General features: G+C 39.4%; 1 protein-coding gene across 3 annotated transcripts in view; it reads left to right on the top strand.

The window, feature by feature from the left end:
- Window positions 1–18,748, top strand: part of chd1 (chromodomain helicase DNA binding protein 1) — a 101,179-nt gene that overhangs the window by 57,396 nt on the left and 25,035 nt on the right. For all 3 annotated transcript variants that reach the window (XM_081614063.1, XM_081614061.1, XM_081614062.1), the window contains exons 26-27: window positions 7,491–7,629; window positions 16,666–16,816. In XM_081614063.1, coding sequence (XP_081470189.1) covers window positions 7,491–7,629; window positions 16,666–16,816 — 290 coding nt within the window. The remainder of the gene's footprint in view (window positions 1–7,490; window positions 7,630–16,665; window positions 16,817–18,748) is intronic.

Raw genomic sequence — 18,748 nt, 5'->3', positions numbered from 1 at the left:
TAAAAAAAAACTGTGCTATATTTTAGATTCATCGGACTCCAACTGAAATATTTCAGATATTTTGTTGTTTTAATACTGATGATGTTGGCATACAGCTCATGAAAACCCAAAATCCCTGTCTCAAAAAATTAGCATATCATGAAAAGGTTCTCTGAACGAGCCGTTAACCTCATCATCATCTGCTCACATCATGAGCTGTATGCCAAAATCATCAGTATTAAAACAATAAAAGACCTGAAATATTTCAGTTGGTGTGGAATGAATCTAAAATATATGACAGTTTCATTTTTATCATTACATTATGGAAAATAATGAACTTTATCACAATATGCTAATTTTTTGAGAAGAACCTGTATAGTGGTGCCTGTAGTCATTGGGACCTTCGGGGCAGGCACGCCCAAACTGGAGCAGTGGCTAAATCAGATCCCAGGAAAAACATCAGATATCTCAGTCCAGAAATGTGCAGTTCTAGGCACAGTCAAGATACTGGAGGAGAACCTCAAGCACCTGGGCCTCTGGTAGAGGACCCGAGCTGAGAGGATGAAAGAGAGAGAGAGACCACCCGCAGAGGGTGAGAAGGGAATTTTTTATTTTTTTATATATATATATATATATATATATATATATATATATATATATATATATATATACCAAATCATTATCCAAATTGGATTTAAATGTCATAAATATAAAAAATTTTGTTGTGCTATTAAATTCATAGATGCTCAGGGCTCTTTGAATATCTATAATTTTAGAGACCTGGATTGATTAGTTTGCCAGGTGAGCTCAATTAAAGGAAATCTACTGTGGATCACCAATGTGAGTACACCCCTCACATTTCTGCAGATATTTAAGTATATCTTTTCATGGGACAATTCTGACAAAATGACATTTTAACACGATGAAAAGTAGTCTGTGTGCAGCTTATATAACAGTGTAAATTTATTCTTCCCTCAAAATAATTCTTTATACAGCCATTAATGTCTAAACCATCGACAACAAAGTGACTACACCCCTAAATGTCCAAATTGAGCACTACTTGTCATTTTCCCTCCAAAATGTCATGTGACTAGTTGGTGTTACTAGGTTTAAGGCAGTGGTTCTTAACCTGGGTTCGATCGAACCCCAGGGGTTCGATGAGTCGGTCTCAGGGGTTCGGCAGAGCCTCTGCCGCGGAGGTAAAGACACACTTGTGTAAAGTCGTGATGACGCTTGCTCCAGAGATTCACGCTACATTGCTTAGCCAATCAGAGCTGCGGAGGAGCACTGATAGAAGGAGCTCCACTCTCAGCATGGATTTGAACTTTTGTTTTTAATTACTTCAGCAAAGCTCACAGTTTTTACCAAATTCTATAGTCTAAATCCAGTGGTGGGACTGTACTTAAGTACAGTTTTTGTGTATCTGTACTTTACTTAAGTAGATTTAATAATAGGGACTTTCTACTTTTACTCCACTACATTTTACAGTAAGTATCTGTACTTTCTACTTCACTACATTTCTACAAAAGTGTCGCGTTACTCGTTACATCCAAGTCGTGTTGCTCTTTTCTTCCGTTAAAATGTGAAGTTCAGGGACTTAAGGTGGCGCCGTAAAATCCGAGCAATAACGTGACTTAGTGTCTGTTGTCACCCATCGCCTCCACCTTTACTCGCACTCGGAGCTCCAGACATGCGCAGTGGTTTCCTCTGAGCGGGAGGAGATGTTTGTCTATAATATAATAGCTGCATAAATTGATATGGCGACATGTAAAATCAGCAGCGCTTCGCTTTTACAGTCGGTGGGACTTCGTCCAACTTTTAGCGTCACTTGGAAGGAAAGCTTAAAGAAAGGTAAGATCTGTGCTAGCAAAGTTAGCTGTACTGAGACACATGTTGCATCTGATGAAAAAAAGTTGTCACTCATGCGCTGAATTATTGTGTAGAGGTGTTGACTGAGGTGTCGCATATATGGGACAACGCTGTGACCAAAGTCTGCAATATAGTGATATGACATTCAGGAACGATCCGATTCTTCTGGACGGATCTTTACTAAGTCCTAAGGACTGAAGCCTCACTGAGAGCCGTTCTTTGTTCTTGTGTACACTGCGGTAGCTATATATATATATATATATATATATATATATATATATAGACATTCATTTAATCGCTGAATAAGTAAAAGTTGAACGTATGAACACAGAGCATGCTCATTGCTCATTGATTGATTTCGTCTCCTGTCATGGTGGCAAACATCGCAGTGGGAGGGAGGGTGAGAACAGTCACGATGCTCATTCTGCTTGGTTACTTGTTGCGCCGTTGGACAGTGTTCATAGTTGAACGTTATTTACCGTTAATTGCGATGTTTCAGTTGTGGTTTCTGACATGGGCAATATGGGCAACCGCCCAGGGCGTTATTTTTCTAGGAATAGCAGGAGACCTCTGCGGATTGTAGCACAGCGATGAAAGCAAAACAGAATGAAGTGAGTTTTAATTGATACTGGTTAAATATATTTCAGCTCTAAGTATTTAATATCTAGGTGTTTTTATGGGAATGTGAATCTTTCAGATCAATCTGAAAACCAATTTTGATAGGTAAAGTTAATTTTATTGTGTCATTTAGCGCGGGGCGCTGGTCTTGGTCTCGGGTTCGGTGGTCTTGACTACAACTCTGCTACATGGCTCCTTGGTTGCATGTCCTCCACCCCGCCCGCACCTTCTTTACATCCCCTTTCAGTTAGATTTCTTTCTAAATAAATGTGACTAATGAAGTTCATGCTATGTTAGGACAGGAGACAAAATGTTTCCATCCCTGAAATTATGATTCACAGAATCACATATCTAAGTCTAAACTGTTACAGAGAATAAACAAAATAAAAACATGTTTAATCTGTGGTAGTGTTAATTAAAATGGCACATTTCTGATGTATTAAAATTAAATACGATCGGCACACTTAATGATATTAGTGATTAGGTAATGCATTCAGCGAGTACTTTTACTTTTAATACTTAAGTATTTTTAAAATCCAGGACTTTTTTACTTTTACTTAAGTAAAATGTTAATGTGGTACTTTGACTTTTACTTAAGTACATTTTTGACTGTGTATTTGTACTTTTACTTAAGTAAATTTTTTGAATACTTTCTCCACCACTGTCTAAATCTGCTCCTTAGTCGCATCTTTTCGGGGTTGGTACTGCCTCTAGTGGTGTGGGGGTGGTTACACAGCTAATATAATTACATTACTAAATCAGAATACCGCAAAGTATTTTGTGTGTAGGGGTGTGGGGGGGAATAAGAAGGGTTCTGTGAATGCGCATATGCAACTGGGGGGTTCGGTACCTCAAAAAAGGTTAAGGACCACTGGTCTAAGGTGTGTATAGGGAGCAGGTGTGTTCACTTTTGTAGTACAGCTCTCACACTCTCTGATACTGGTTACTGAAAGGTCCAACATGGCACCTCATGGCAAAGAACTCTCTGAGGAGACAAATTGTTGCACCACATGAAGATGGCCAAGGCTGCAGGAGGACTGCCAAGACCCTGAATCTGAGCTGCAGCACAGTGGCCAAGATCATCCAGCATTTTTAGCTGGGCCCACTCAGAACAGACCTCGCGTTGGTCATCCAAAGAAGCTCAGTGCACGTGCTCAGCGTCACATCCAAATGCTATCTTTGAAACACATGTGCAGGGGTTCTGTCAGCATTGCTGCAGAGATTGAATAGGTGGGAGGTCAGCCTGTCAGTGCTCAGACCATACGCCACACTACATCAACTTGGTCTGCTTGGCTGTCACTGCAGAAGGAAGCCTCTTTGGAAGTCTGCACACAAGAAAGCCCGCAAACAGTTTGCTGAAGACAAGTCAACAAAAGACATCAATTTCTGGAACCAGGTCTTGTGGTGTGATTAAGATCAATTAGTTTGGTTTCAGTATTTCACAGTACATATTGGAGGTCATGAAATGTAACTCCCCAACATCTGCTGCACTCATGCAGCCCCAGACCATGACATTCCCACCACCATGCTTGACTGTAGGCATCACACACTTATCTTTGTACTCCTCACCTGATTGCAGCAACACATGCTGGAGACTATCTGAACAGAGCCTGATCCCCTCCCTCTGGAAGCTGGGTCACAGGGCAGTGTTCCAGCATGATAATGACCCCAAACACACCTCTAAGACGACCACTGTATTATTGAAGAGGCTGCAGATAAAGGTGATGGACTGACCAAGCATGTCTCCAGACCTAAACCCAATAGAACATCTTTGGGACATCCTCAAACGCAGTGTTTTTCAACCATTTTTGAGTAAAGGTACACTGTTTTAATTGAAAAAATCCCGAGGCACACCACCAACTAAAAATGGAAATAAAGATACTCTGTAGCCGCCTATATATAGTAATTCTTACCAAAGTCTCTTGAATAGGAATCAAATAAACACAAAAATGCATTTTTATCACATTTTACATTTCTTATTTCAAACTGCACCTAACATATCCACTTCAAAAATACACCTGATCAGTGAAACAACACTGTGGTGTTAAATTTAAAGAAATTGTAGAAAACTTCAAACTGTTTTACAAACTAATCTACAAGCATCTTATAGCCAGAATACAGAAAATAATTCTTATTCTGAAAGAAGCAATAATATTTGGGAAACATTTCACTTCATATTCACTGTTACAATATGAAGAGTTGCATGTACAAAATGTCAATATCTGTATATTTTACCCACCTGGTGTGAAACCTGAGCATGTTTGGATGAAAACAGCTGATTTTCTGGCAGAAATTGAAGAAAGACAAAGCTCTTCCTCCACTGCTCTCAGTCTCTCTCTGGTTTTAGTTTTTATAGTAACCAGGCTAGAGAAGCTCATTTCACACAGACATGTTGTGGGAAATGGACCCATGCTCTTTCCAACCCAACTACTGCTGAGCTTCTCTGTCTTTTCCATCACTGTCTTGCTAGATACGATGCTCTCACCGCGACCTGTAACATTCATGCATCACTAATTCTCTCTAATGTAAAATGCTCTGTACCTACTGCCATCTAGTGGTAAGAACATTACATGATTACGCCGCTGCTACTACTACAGCAGATACTCGAAGATGGCATTATTTGCAGACAATTCATTTTCAAAAAACTAATTACCGTATTTTTTGGACTATAGAGCGCACCATACTAGCACCCTCAATTAAAAAAATAAAATAAAAACTGGAAGCTGCTCTCAGTTTTCCATTAGGACCCAGCAGAGGGCAGCAGAATGCCTCGTCCTAATAAATCTGCTGTAAGGACGCAGCCCTCAGTCTCAAAATTCAAACCATGGTTTCGTTCACACCGAACTTAAATGCAGCGGCTCTATTTCCCTCCTGTAGTGCCAGATCGACAGCCCTCAACTTAAAAGCTGCATGATATGAGTTTGAAAACATTTCTCTGTCGTGCCTGCTGCTAGCATGTGCTTGTTCTAAATGAAAATTTGCTGTTCTTCTTTGATTTACAATTTTGACTTCTAATGATTCACTTCCTGCTAGAGAGCCCCCTGGTGGTTGAAGAAAAATCCGCAGAAAAGCCACAGCGGGCTACAATCCGCATGGTTCAAAGTTAAGGAAAAAAGTAGCAGCTTTTAGTCCGGAAAATACGGTACCGTAGTGAAATTGATTAATTTCCACGGCACACCTGACGATCACTCACGGCACACTAGTGTGCCGCGGAACAGTGGTTGAAAAACACAGCTCAAGCGGAAGGTGGAGGAACGGAAAGTCTTTAAAAGCCACCAGCTCTGTGATGTCATCATGGAGGAGTGGAAAAACATTCCGATGGCAACCTGAAAACTCTGGTGGACTCCATGCCCAGGACAGTTAAGGTAGTTTTGGTAAATAATGTTGGCCACACAAAATATTGACACTTAAGGAACTGTCACTAAGGGGTGTACTCACTTTTGTTGCCAGTGGTTTAGACATTAATGGCTGTATATAGAATTATTTTGAGGGAAGAATAAATTTATACTGTTATATAAGCTGCACACAGACTACTTTTCATTGTGTTGAAGTGTCATTTTGTCAGTGTTGTCCCATGAAAAGATATACTTAAATATCTGCAGAAATGTGAGGGATGTACTCACTTTTGTGATGCACTGTACTTGAGAAGTTTGTTCCACATGATTAAGCAGGCCGCAGGTTTCAAGCAATATGGGAAAGAGAAAGGATCTCTCTGCTGCTGAAAATCATCAGGTAGTGCAGTGTCGTATGACAAGGTGGCTGATTCAGAACAAAGATGCGTTTATGCAGATAAAGTCATAATGAGGAAGGTTTCTGTTAGACAAATTCATCGGATTAAAAGAGCAGATGCTAAAATGCCCGTGGATGGCCACCACATCCCAACACGGCTGTGACGTCAGCAAGGAGGTGGTGGAGTCATGTTTTGGGCCGAAATCAGGGAGAGAGCTGGTCGGCCCCTTCAGAGTCCCTGAGGGTATGAAAATGACCTCAGCAAAGTATATGGACATTCTGACTGATCACTCTCTTTCAAAGAGCCGTACCTTCAGTAGCAAAATCATCTTCATGCATGACAATGCACCATCTCACGCTGCAAGGAATACCTCTGTGTCATTAGCTGCTATGGGCATAAAAGGGGAGAAACTCATGGTGTGGTCACCGTCCTCCTCTGACCTCAACCCTATTGAGAACCTTTGGAGTGTCATCAAGCAGAAGATCTGAGGGCTCCTATTAAGATACAGTTCATATCAAAACAGCAGCTCTGGGAAGGTATTCTGACATTCTGCAAAGACATTCAAGCAGAAACTATCCACAAACCCACAAGTTCAATGGATGTAAGAATAGTGCAGGTGATATCAAAGAAGGGGTCCTATGTTAACATGTAACTCAGTCTGTTAAGATGTTTTTCATTAAAGTAGCTTTTGATTTTAGTACATGTGACCACTTAATGCTGAACATTCAAAGAATGACCGTTTGCAGTTCTATAAAATGTTTAGAAAATCTGCTGTGCATAATAATTTGGAACAATGCATTTTGAGTTTTTTATTTTTGAAAAAAAATACTGTTCTCATTGGGAGCTTTGTTCAGTAAAATTTGATTTATACTGTAATAGTTCATGACTTGAAAATTATACTGACCATAATTTGCATTGACCATTTAGGAAAATCCGAGAAAATATCACTTGCATAATAATTTGGAACACGATATATATACATATATATATATATGTGTGTGTGTGAATTGTAAATATGTATATTTAAGTATATAATTTTTAACTCACCTAAGACGAGAGAAGTTCTGATTAACTTCAGATAGTGAGGAAAAAAATGTGTATGCATCCTGTCATTTAGTTTATGAAAACGTCTGTTTTCAGCTGTCTGAAATTTCCCTGTACATGAAATTAGTGAATATGTATTATATACATATTGATATTGTACCTTCTTCAACCTGTTACTTGGCCGCATTACTTTATTTTCCTGGTATGAAATGAATTATATATTTTTTTATTGTTGTTCAATAATTATTAGGAGGAAGACGAGGAAAAGTGAAAGGGCCAACATTTAGGATCTCTGGAGTCCAGGTTAATGCCAAGCTTGTTATCTCCCACGAAGAAGAACTGGCTCCACTCCACAAGGCCATCCCTGCTGATCCTGAGGAGAGAAAGAGGTAAGGTTTCTAAATTTATGTTGAGTAACTTTCACCTTTCTCCAGTTCTTTTATTACCCTTGTAATACACACTGAAGTATCAACATCTTAACAGTTACTATTTTACAGTTTAAACTAGAGCTGAAACGATTCCTCGAATGATTCGAGTACCTCGATTATTAAAATTCCTCTAGGAAAATTTACCTGCCTCGAAGCTTCGTTAAATTATGCTTTATTAATGGGTGCTGTGGTGGCGCTGGGGCCAAGCACAACCCATGTATTGAGGCCTTAGTCCTCATGCCGGTGGTCGTAGGTTCGATTCCCAGCCTGCCGACATTTGCCACATGTCTTCCCACTCTATCATAACCCTCTTTCCTGTCAAACTACTTTCAAATAAAGGCCACTAGAGCCAAAAAAAAAAAAATAAATTATGCTTTATTATTTAGCGCACCGTGTTCTGGCCGGAACATTATTTGCGTTATGCGTAGCTCTTACTTCAGCCTCTGAGTTGTTGATGAAAGCTAAGTGTTAGCGGCATAACGTCCAATTTTCAAGTGCGGCCCATGGGGATTTTATTGATTGATAATGCCCGGGTTTTCAATGATTTTGGGGGACCAGTAAGCATCCTTAAAATGACAGGCGCGATACCTGGAGTACGGCAGCCTTTTTCCTCTGGGAGATGCTGGTTGAAAGTGAACAGCGGGAAGAGAACTGCAGGAGTATTTATACAGATGAGCGGATAGACGGAACACGGCGGGCAGCTGAGTAGTTGATGGTTACAGTGTAAGTGTAGCTTTATGGACGAATCGCACAATAAATTTCTTATCATCCCGGTCTCAGCAAATGGGTTACGGTAAATGGCTGGTAGATGAGTTTCTGAGTTTGACGAACGAAGGTGCCGTAAATATCCCGTATTGCTCACCCCCCCGTTCTTACTTTCATCCCTGGTCTACCGGTCCCTGGACTTATGTTCATCTGTCCCATGGTCTATTTCCTCCGCTCCGCTCCCCACCCGAAGCCCCCCACAATATGGGAAATATTGCACTGGACTCCAGACGACATTTCCCATATTCTGAAAGCCAAAGCTTTACAGGTTTGGGGCAAGGTGAGAGTTAATCTATTAAACTGACTGAAGATGAACACAGAAACTAAAAGCTGGAGTATAGACATTTTTTATAAGCGTATTTGTGAGCCTGCCTCTTTGTTATTAAATTGAATGTAATTTCAGACTTTTGTGTAACTTTTGCTGTGGTTAACTTAGAAAGTGAGCTATTATTGTTATTGTTTCCTAAACTACAAAAATGTAACTGTTAGGGATGCTAAAAAATGAACAATTGGACTGATATTGATATCCGATAGTAACACTGGTGTTATGCTGAATTTATCAGTATTTTGTTTTATCAATTTTTTATCCGATTACTCGATTAATCGTAAGAATAATTGATAGATTAGTCGATTAGATTACCAAAATATTTGTTTACAACAGCCCTAGTTTAAACCAAATAAAGGCTAGGAATTGAACTGGAAAGTTACATTACACCAAGTTTCTTATTTGTAAAAAATGTTGAGTCATGTACAATTTTCTTCACAATTGTGCATCACTTTTATTCAAGTGAATTATATTTATTTGTGATTGTAATGTAGCAAAATATGGAAAGGTTGAAGGGGTATGACTACTTTTACAAGCCACTGAAATGTCAAAAAGTTACAAGCAAAACAATGCATGTAGAAATGCTTTTTAAAAGAACAATCCGTTTCCTTATGTTACGTTTTTGTTTCCTTTTCAATGATGGCTTCAGATTGTCTACATTTTGATAAACATTGTTTTCACCTCACAAAATTGAAACTGTTCAAGCCAGGTAACTACTGCTCTTGACCCTTTGCATGTGACGTCACACCAGAGGTGTGACCAAGTCACTGTGTTGCAAGTCTCAAGTCTCTGTCCTCAAGTCCGAGTCAAGTCTTAAGTAAAGACAGGCAAAAGTCCAGTCAAGTCTCAAGGCTTTTACTTTAAGCCCTGCTCAGGTCCCATATTAAGAAATATGCTACACAAAATAAATAAATAATGAAGTAATTTATCTCATATGGATATGTATATTTTAAAACAAGTTTGTGTGTAAATCATTTATAAGATGAAGCTGAATTTGGTGCAGCTTTAGTTCAGCAGTCTGACGGCTAAAGGGAAGAACTGTTCCTCAGCCTGGTGGTTTTGCTCTGGATGCTGCTCAGCCTCCTGCCTGAGGGGAGCAGCTGGAAGAGTCTGTGTGCAGGATGGATGGAGTCCTTCCTGATCAGGAGCGCCCTCCTCCTGCATCATGATGTGTAGAGGTCCAAGGTGAAAGAAAGGCTGCTCCCCGCAGTCCTCTGTGCATCCTTAACCACCCACTGCAGGTCCAACCTCTTAGCAGCAGTGCAGCTGCTGTGCCACATGGTGATGCAGATGCAGAGAACGCTCTCCACCACACAGCGAATTAAAGCTCCTCAGGACTGAGTTCCCACTACTGCTGTGTTGTCACCATGTGACAACTGGGGTGTCTTGCCAAGCATTAATACGTCAGCAGAGTGAAGAGGAGGGGCTCAGCACGCAGCCCTGCGGCAAGCGAGTGCTAAGGGTAATGGAGGAGGAGACGGTGTTGTGGATCCTGACAGTCTGAGGTGTGTTGGTCAGGATGAACAGAATCCAGTTGCTTAGTCTAGAGTTCAGTCCAAGAGTGGACAGTTTCTGCACCAGGGTCTGTAGGATGATGGTGTTGAAGACCATCATCCTGGAGAAGAACTCCAGGAAGAGCAGACGGCTGTAGAGTTCCTGCTCTCCGGGTGGGTGAGTGCTGTGTGGATCACTGATGAAATGGCATCAGCAGCAGTGATGTGGGTCCACAGTGATGGAGTGCTCGATGTGGGTCATGTGGGCCTTACAAAGCACTTCATGGCTGCTGATGTTAACGCTGTAGGTCTGTAGTCATTCAGGCCTGTCACTGTGGAACACTTGGGGACAGGGACAGTAATGGCTGTCTTTAAGCGGGTCTTACAGATGTGAAGAACTTCTTCACATCTGCTGTGGTCACCCTTGGAATGTGGTATTAATCTGGTGCTGAAGGGGGAATTAGGATCCTCAAAGCAAGCTTAGAACTTGAGTGCATCTGGCAGTGAGGAGTCCCTCAGACATTGTGCATCCTTGATGTTTTTTTGTAAATTATAAAAATATCAAAGCCTCCGAACAGATCGTCAAATAGCGAATGAATTATAAAAATTAAACCTGACAAAATGGGTATCAAAATAAAGATTCAATTGTGAGCTTTAATGTTATATTGGTACCAAACCTATAGAACCAATGTGCGTGATGCTCCACGCATATCAATACACGAACAGACTTCGCCCGAGTCGCCCCTTCTAGGTTTTGCTCCTTCCATAAGCTAAATGTGGCTACGTAGTGAAGCTAGCTAAAAGTGAATAACCTGAGTTTTAAGTCTCCTGCATTTCTAAGAGTGGTGGAGTGAACCGCTCCTGAGCTTTTTACCGCGTGCACAGTTCTAGCAGGGTCACCGGTTTAACAGATTTTTTGTGGTATTGCAAACTGTAAAGCAGACGACGGTGCTCTGCTGCGCTCCACCGTGCTTCTCCTGAGCGTCGTGCTAAGACTGCGGGAGGGGTAAACAGTTAAATCTAGTCAAAACCTTTACAAAAGAGGAGAAATTAAGCAAACATGGTCACTTCACCTCCTCACCTGAACATGGGGTTATTCATCCTCCTCCTCCTCCTGTGGATCACACAGGTAGGCTTTGCTTCCCTGTCATTATTTATTATAACGATAAGTATAATTAGAATAAATAATTTTAAAAAGCGGATTAGATCCACTGTTTTTAAGGGACATGGGCATTATGCATGGCGACCTGCATTTGTGTGGTTTAGGTTTGTGCTATTTGTGTGACACGCACATGATGCACCTTAGCAGATGTGCTCTGTGGCAGTTTCTGATATGAGCGGCATGGGCATGTCAGTCTTACACACACCCCTTCAAATAAAGTGTTACCAAAAAATCTCAATTTTCTACGAGCAATAGAAAAAAAAGCTACTAAAGATGGCCACAAATAAATGTTATCTGATGCAGCAGCCAAATTGACATCTAGAAAGGACCGTTCAACGAAACACTTAAAAAAATAACATTTTGATAATTCTTTAGCTTTATTACACTGTCAAATGATTTAACAGCAGAGTCAAAATTTCTCTAAAATCTGATTTAAAAAAAATAAAATAAAAATCCCTATTCCCTACCAGCAATATCAAGGAAACTATTGAAGATGACCAAAAATGGATGCCTTTTTTGGCTATCCATTTTATTCAGCAGCCTAATTTACCTGTAGTAGAGAAGTTTCATTGACATCCAATGGAAAAATACAAGTTGTGGAGTGGTCAAAAAATACTCAGTTTTGTATTTTTTGAAGAATCAACAAGTGGGACAAAATCATGAGGTGGAACAAAATTTATTTGATATTTTAAACTTTAACAAATCAAATAAAAAACCCGCAAAGTGGGGCTGCAATATTATTCGGCCGCCTTGTGTTAATACTTTGTAGCACCACCTTTTGCTGCAATTACAGCTGCAAGTCACTTGGAGTATGTCCATCAGTTTTCCACATCAAGAGACTGAAATTCTTGGCCATTCTTCCTTGCAAACAGCTGGAGCTCAGTCAGGTTAGATGGAGAGCACCTGTGAACAGCAGTTTTCAGCTCTTTCCACAGATTCTCGATCGGATTCAGGTCTGGACTTTGACTTGGCCATTCTAACACATTTATACGTTTATTTGTGAACCATTCCTTTGTAGATTTTGCTTTATGCTTGGGATCATAGTTGGAAGATAAATCTCCGTCCCAGTCTCAGGTCTTTTGCAGACTCAAACAGGTTTTCTTCCAGAATGGTCTTGTATTCGGTTCCGTCCATCTTCCCATCAATTTTAACCATCTTTCCTGGCCCTGCTGAAGAAAAGCAGGACCAAACCATGATGCTGCCACCACGTTTGACAGTGGGGATGGTGTGTTCAGGGTGATGAGCTGTGTTGCTTTTACGCCAAACATATTGTTTTGTATTGTGGCCAAAAAGTTGGACTTTGCTTTCATCTGACCAGGGCACCTTCTACATTTGCTGTGTCTCCCAGGTGACTTGTGGCAAACTTTAAACCAGACATTTTATGGATATCTTTGAAAAATGGCTTTCCTAAACTCTTCCATAAAGGCCAGATCTGTGCAGTGTACCTCTGATTGTTGTCTTGTTCGAGGTGAATGTTTAGAGGGACGGCCGGGTCTTGGCAGATTTGCAGTGTTCCGATACTCCTTCCATTTCTTCATGATGTTTCTGTGCTTTAAACACAACCCTGAGTCCATCACAGAGCAGGTGCATTTATACAGGACTTGATTACACACAGGTGGATTATATTTATTATAATCAGTCATTTAGTACAACATTGGATTATTCAATGATCCACTGAAGTTCTGGAGTGAGTTTTATGCGCTGAAAGTAAAGGGGACAAATAATATTGCATGCCCCACTTTGCAGTTATTTATTTGTTAAAAAGTTTAAAATATCTAATGCATTTTGTTCCACCTCACGATTGTGTCCCACTTGTTGATTCCTCACAAAATAATACACATTTTTGAACTTTGAAGGCTGAAAAGCAGCAAAAGGTTGAAAAGTTCAAAGGGGTCGAATACTTTTGCAAGGCACTGTATATTATGAATGTTACCTTGACATGATTGTTGTTTTGTTTTACCAAGAATTCGATCAGAAGTGACTTGAAAATGGTTGGATGCGCCTTGCTGGCTGCAGTGTGCACTCCTGACTCATAAGGAACATATTTTCACAGGGGAACAGAATTTCGCACAAGACCTGGTCTGTGGAAATGTGATTACTTCGTAGTACAAATGAGTAGAGCAGGGCTGCTGAAGTAGAGCCAGTGGAAAAGGTTGCTATTTCGTATCTGTACCCAACTGACATGACAGTAGCTATGTCAGCTGTTAGTGGTTGCGGTAACACTTTATTTGACGGGGTGTGAGTAAGACTGTTATGACACTGTCATAAATATGACAGTGTCATGAACATGAGTAAGTCTTCATGAATATTTATGACTGTTGTCATAAAGTGTCATTTGGTAAATCATGACACTTTTAATACAAAGTTGACATAACTCAAAATGTCTTTGTTATGACAACTTGACATTAACCAAGAATCATGTCATAAATGTCAAAATAGTAGTCATAATAATGTCATTAAGTGTTATTACACTGTCAGACAAAAAGTAACAAAACAGTAATTAATATTTCCTCTACCTGAAACAAAGCTAAACAAGTAGGACCAACAATAAAGATTTCATTAAGCTTTATTACACTGTCAAATTATTTAATAACAGAGTCAATAATAATTCCTTTTACATCAAGTGGAATAAGTAGCACCAGTTACGAAGATGTCATTAAGTGTTATTACAGTCATTAATATTATCTCTTACCTCAAGTAAATTGTAACAAGTAGCAACAGTTATGAAGATGTCATTAATTGTCATTACAGTGACAAATGCTATACTAACAGAGTCATTAATAACTTTTACCTCAAGTAAAGTGAAACTAGTAGCAACAATTATAAAGATGTCATCTAGTATTATTACAGTGATAAATGCTATGCTAACAGAGTCACTGATATCAAGTCTTACCTCAAGTGAAGTGAAACACACTGGGCTACTTATAACTACCATCATAGCTGTAGAACAAACCCTTTGTACATTGGAATAAAACAAAAGATAACCTGTTCTTCAAACAAAATGTTTAACTTCTGGTCAGTATATTGTTACTCTGAAATAATGATTGAAAAACTAAAACAGAATTACTTATTCTTTAACTTAAGAAAATGGGTTCTTTCAACAGTCAGCCATCTCCTTCGTCATAACCTTCCTGTAATGCTTTGAAAACATGGAGATTTTGTTGTCTTCATTTCCTGGCAGCAGTTCTTTGAAGGTGTCCAGAAATGCTCCATAACACCTGAGCAGAGCCACAGGCTGATGGCCTCCACGCAGCATTGAAGGCTGCAAAAGGATTCCTGACCAAGTCCTGAGTGCATAACTAAACATAATTATTTGAAGGTTGACTTTTTTGGTATTAAAACACTTTTCTTTTATTGGTCGGATGAAGTATGCTAATTTTTTGAGGTAAGAATTTTGGGTTTTCATGAGCTGTATGCCACAATCATCAATATTAAGACAATCAAAGACCTGAAATATTTCAGTTGGTGTGGAATGAATCAAAAATATATGACCATTTCATTTTTATCATTACATTATGGAAAATAATGAACTTTATCACAATATGCTAATTGTTTGAGAAGGACCTGTAGGTGACAAACTTTAGCTTCGTTTTAAACAGGAGGTTTGGCCATTATAACTTGTTAGGTTGGCCCCACAATATGGAAGATTTCTTCTTCATCAACACAATGCATGCCTGTTCGTGCACTGCTGCCTCTCACTGGTGGAGATGGTGTATTGCACTACTTAAAACAGCCTTAAATAATGTTTCAAATGCAAAGTTCGTAGACATCTTGCTGTAAAACTTTAGGATCAATTAAATTCAGAAATTTAAGACTAAACAAAATGGCAGAGGAATAAAATATTACCATATAAAGCTATATAATTTCTAAAGTTTAATCAGTAATACTTTTATAACAAATTTGTCAGATCACAATTTCTTGGTTAATGTCAAGTTGTCACAAAGATATTTTAAATAATGTCAATTTTGTATTAAGTGTCATGATTTACTGAATGACTCTTTATGACAACAGACATAAATATGCATGAAGGCTTATTCATGTTCATGACAGGTGTTATGTCATTTTTATGACAGTGTCACGACAGTCTTATTCACACCCCATCAAATAAAGTGTTACCGTGGTTACTATGATGACTATAATAAACGAGCCAGAACCTTATGGTGCCTTCACATCAAACGCGTTTCACATGTCAGGTGTGTCTGGTTTACATTCAAAATCCATGTGGAGGCACATCGATGGCCCATCGTGGCGCGGTTCGCGGACAATTTGACGCATCAAGCGTGTCCAACAAATAAGCCAGCAATGGGAAGACAACAGCTAGAGGAATTTTGACATGCCCTTGACATGTTTTTTTTTTTTTTTTTTAAACCTCAAGAAGTCTCTAGAGAAGTTTGAAAATTGATTAACATAGCGACAAAGTGGATAAATTGATAATAGTGCTTCTTTCGTCCTGATCACACCCCGACCCATCTCCTCTGCTCATTCCTTGACTCAGCTATAACTGTTGGATCAGTCACATTTGTTGAAATTTTTCTAAATTTGCCATGGGTGGGGTTTAGCTTTCAGAGGTTAGTTACACTTTAAAGAGTCACGGTATGCTTTAGAAAGAATGGCTGTTGAATTTTATCAGTTTTCTTTTAATATCTATCGATATAGGTTGTTATCTATAGGTCGATATAGAACAGAGAGATACATAGCCACACAGGCACACCCACTAGAAGGAAACAAATTCACCCTCGAGGAGCTTCTCACTGCCCAGTACAGCACTTTCTATCTACAACACATTTCATTCATTCTATTGGCAGAGACAGTTGCCAGGCTACAGTACTTTTATGTTTTGAGAGAGTAGAAGAGAATTTACAAGCGAGCAGAGGTTTGATCTGAGCAGAGAGAAGTTTTGAGCACGAGGTATGGGAGAACACAGTGGATATTTGAAAGAAAGAAGAAGTTTTGAGTGTAAGTTTTACAAGTTTTGAGAACAAGACATGAAATCCTGATTTCAGACTGAAATTGTGTACTCTCAACTTATGGCAGTGAAATTCCCCCATATAAGTTCCATTTACTAAAGGAACTCATAAACTGTGTTTAGTCTTTTTTTTACTTGTGTAAAACTCTAAATTGACAACTTTGCTAGGAATTTGAAAAATAGCATACTGTAGTTCTCAACCACAACCTGAGTTTGTTTTTTACATATTCATAATCACAAGAAGTATGTTTTCATGTCTAAGCCTGAACTTTTTTTAATTGTATAGGTACATGATTCCATGTCACTCGAAGGCAGCACACTTTGACATTGAATGGGGAAAGGAGGATGATTCGAGTCTTCTCATAGGAATTTATGAATATGGATATGGCAGCTGGGAGATGATCAAGATGGACCCGGACCTAAATCTCACACACAAGGTAAGTTCACATCATCTCAATGCGGTCTTAGCTTTGATAGGCTACTAAGCCAGGATATTATGCATAAATATGATAGATGTTAAATAATATTGGTTTATCATCAACCCCATACTAATATGGGGTTGATAATCCTTCAATCCTTGCCAATCCTCCTTGTGAGGGATTGTCAAGGAGATTACATTGACACTACGTGACTTTATCAATGGACTCTCTTGACTCTAGAGTAGAACCCATTTTCAGCCCTGTATTTCCATCCCTCACACTGGCACGCTTAAGATAATGTGGACTTTAATATTAAAATTATCTAATTATATATCGTAATATAACATATTATATTAAAAAATAAAATAAAACCCTTGCTCTTTCTATTTTCCATCTTTTAAACACTACTGGCCGAATGCATTAGCATATTATGTCTATTGCTTCTTTGGAAAAAGGATTAAATAAAAGAGAAAGTTCCCAGTGGAGATGGACTGCTGTCCACCTCAGCAGTAGCAAGGTTATCTGATCAACCCACTGTCATGTCTGGACACCAGCCCACGGGAAAAAAATGAGATAGAGAAAGAGAAAACAGGCCCTTGTGGCTCAAACATCAGACTAGCTCACCTAGAATTATCCTGGTTCCTCAGATTCATCAATCCTGGCATGGGTTTTAGGAATAAATAGATTTTCACTGAAGAGAAAGTCAAGACCAGTAGGGCTGAAACGATTCCTCGAGTGATTCGGGTACCTCGATTATTAAAATTAATTTTAATAATTTTATTAATTTATGTTTTGTCATTTAGCGCACAGTGTTTCAGCCGGAACATTATTTGCGTTGCGCGGAGCTCTGACTTCCGCCTCTGAGTTGTTGACAGAAGCTACGTGTTAGCGGCATAACGTCCAATCTTCAAGTTCGGCCCGCGGGGATTTTACTGATTGGTGATAATTCCGGGTTTTCATCGTTTTTGTGGGATCAATAAACATCCTTAAAATGACCGGCGCGATGCCGGGAGTTCGGCAGCCTTTCTGCTGTGGAGCTGCTGGTTGAACGGCGGGAAGAAGCTGAGGAGGATTTATAGAGGTGAGCGGAGAGACGGAACACGGCGGGCAGCTGAGGGTTGATGCTTACAGGGTAAGAGCAGCTTTACGGACAAACCGCACAATAAACTTATATCATCCCGGTCTGAACAAACGGGAAGTAAAGTAAAACAAGATTTACTTTAATAATAAATACGCAGACAAACCTTTATGTAATATTTCAGATAAAATAACCATGTTTATTAATGCAAAATAAACAGTAAGGATATTAACATTGTCATGTATAAAATGCTGAGTAATTATACTCAAATTTTCATTAAAATTAGCTCTGTGTTGCAGAAATGTAATGTTTCCAGTCTCTGAAGTCCATTTCTTAATGCAAAATCAATCTAATCAAGAAAGAGTAAATATAATATTAGTTAATTAAGACAACAGAGCGCAGTGCATTAAATCTACTCTTATAAGTACCTTTTTCCAATAAAAGTGGTAACCAGTACTACCCACTTTTGAACATAGATAACAACAAAACTAGTAGCCTGTTCTTGTTAACAAGATCTACGTGATATATTGGCATTATCTAGCCATCATTTAGCTAACATTGCCTCTATTGAACAGCTTTACTCAACTCACTCGGTTAGCTTGGGGCGGAAAAAGTTCTTTTGCTGCCATGATTCTAACACACCTGAGCAGCTCTGCACATCAGCAGCATGTCTCCGTCGCTGCCGCACAGGTGTAAAACGACACGAGCATCTTAGTGCTCATGTTGCGTTTAAATGTAGCTCGGAAAAACACATTGCGACATGTTAACAATGGATTACACAGTTGTAGCGGTTGAAAAAAATGCTTGAGGCAGCGGGCTGTGATATGGGAAGTGTGGGAGCCCCTGCTGCATCAGGTCGAGATAGGACTATC

The sequence above is a fragment of the Poecilia reticulata genome, chromosome 12, assembly GCF_904066995.2.
Source record: "Poecilia reticulata chromosome 12, P_reticulata-male-v2, whole genome shotgun sequence".
NCBI classification, from domain to species: Eukaryota; Metazoa; Chordata; class Actinopteri; order Cyprinodontiformes; family Poeciliidae; genus Poecilia; species Poecilia reticulata.
The sequence above is the reverse complement of the archived record's forward strand: the minus strand, read 5'-3'. Positions and strand labels throughout refer to the sequence as shown.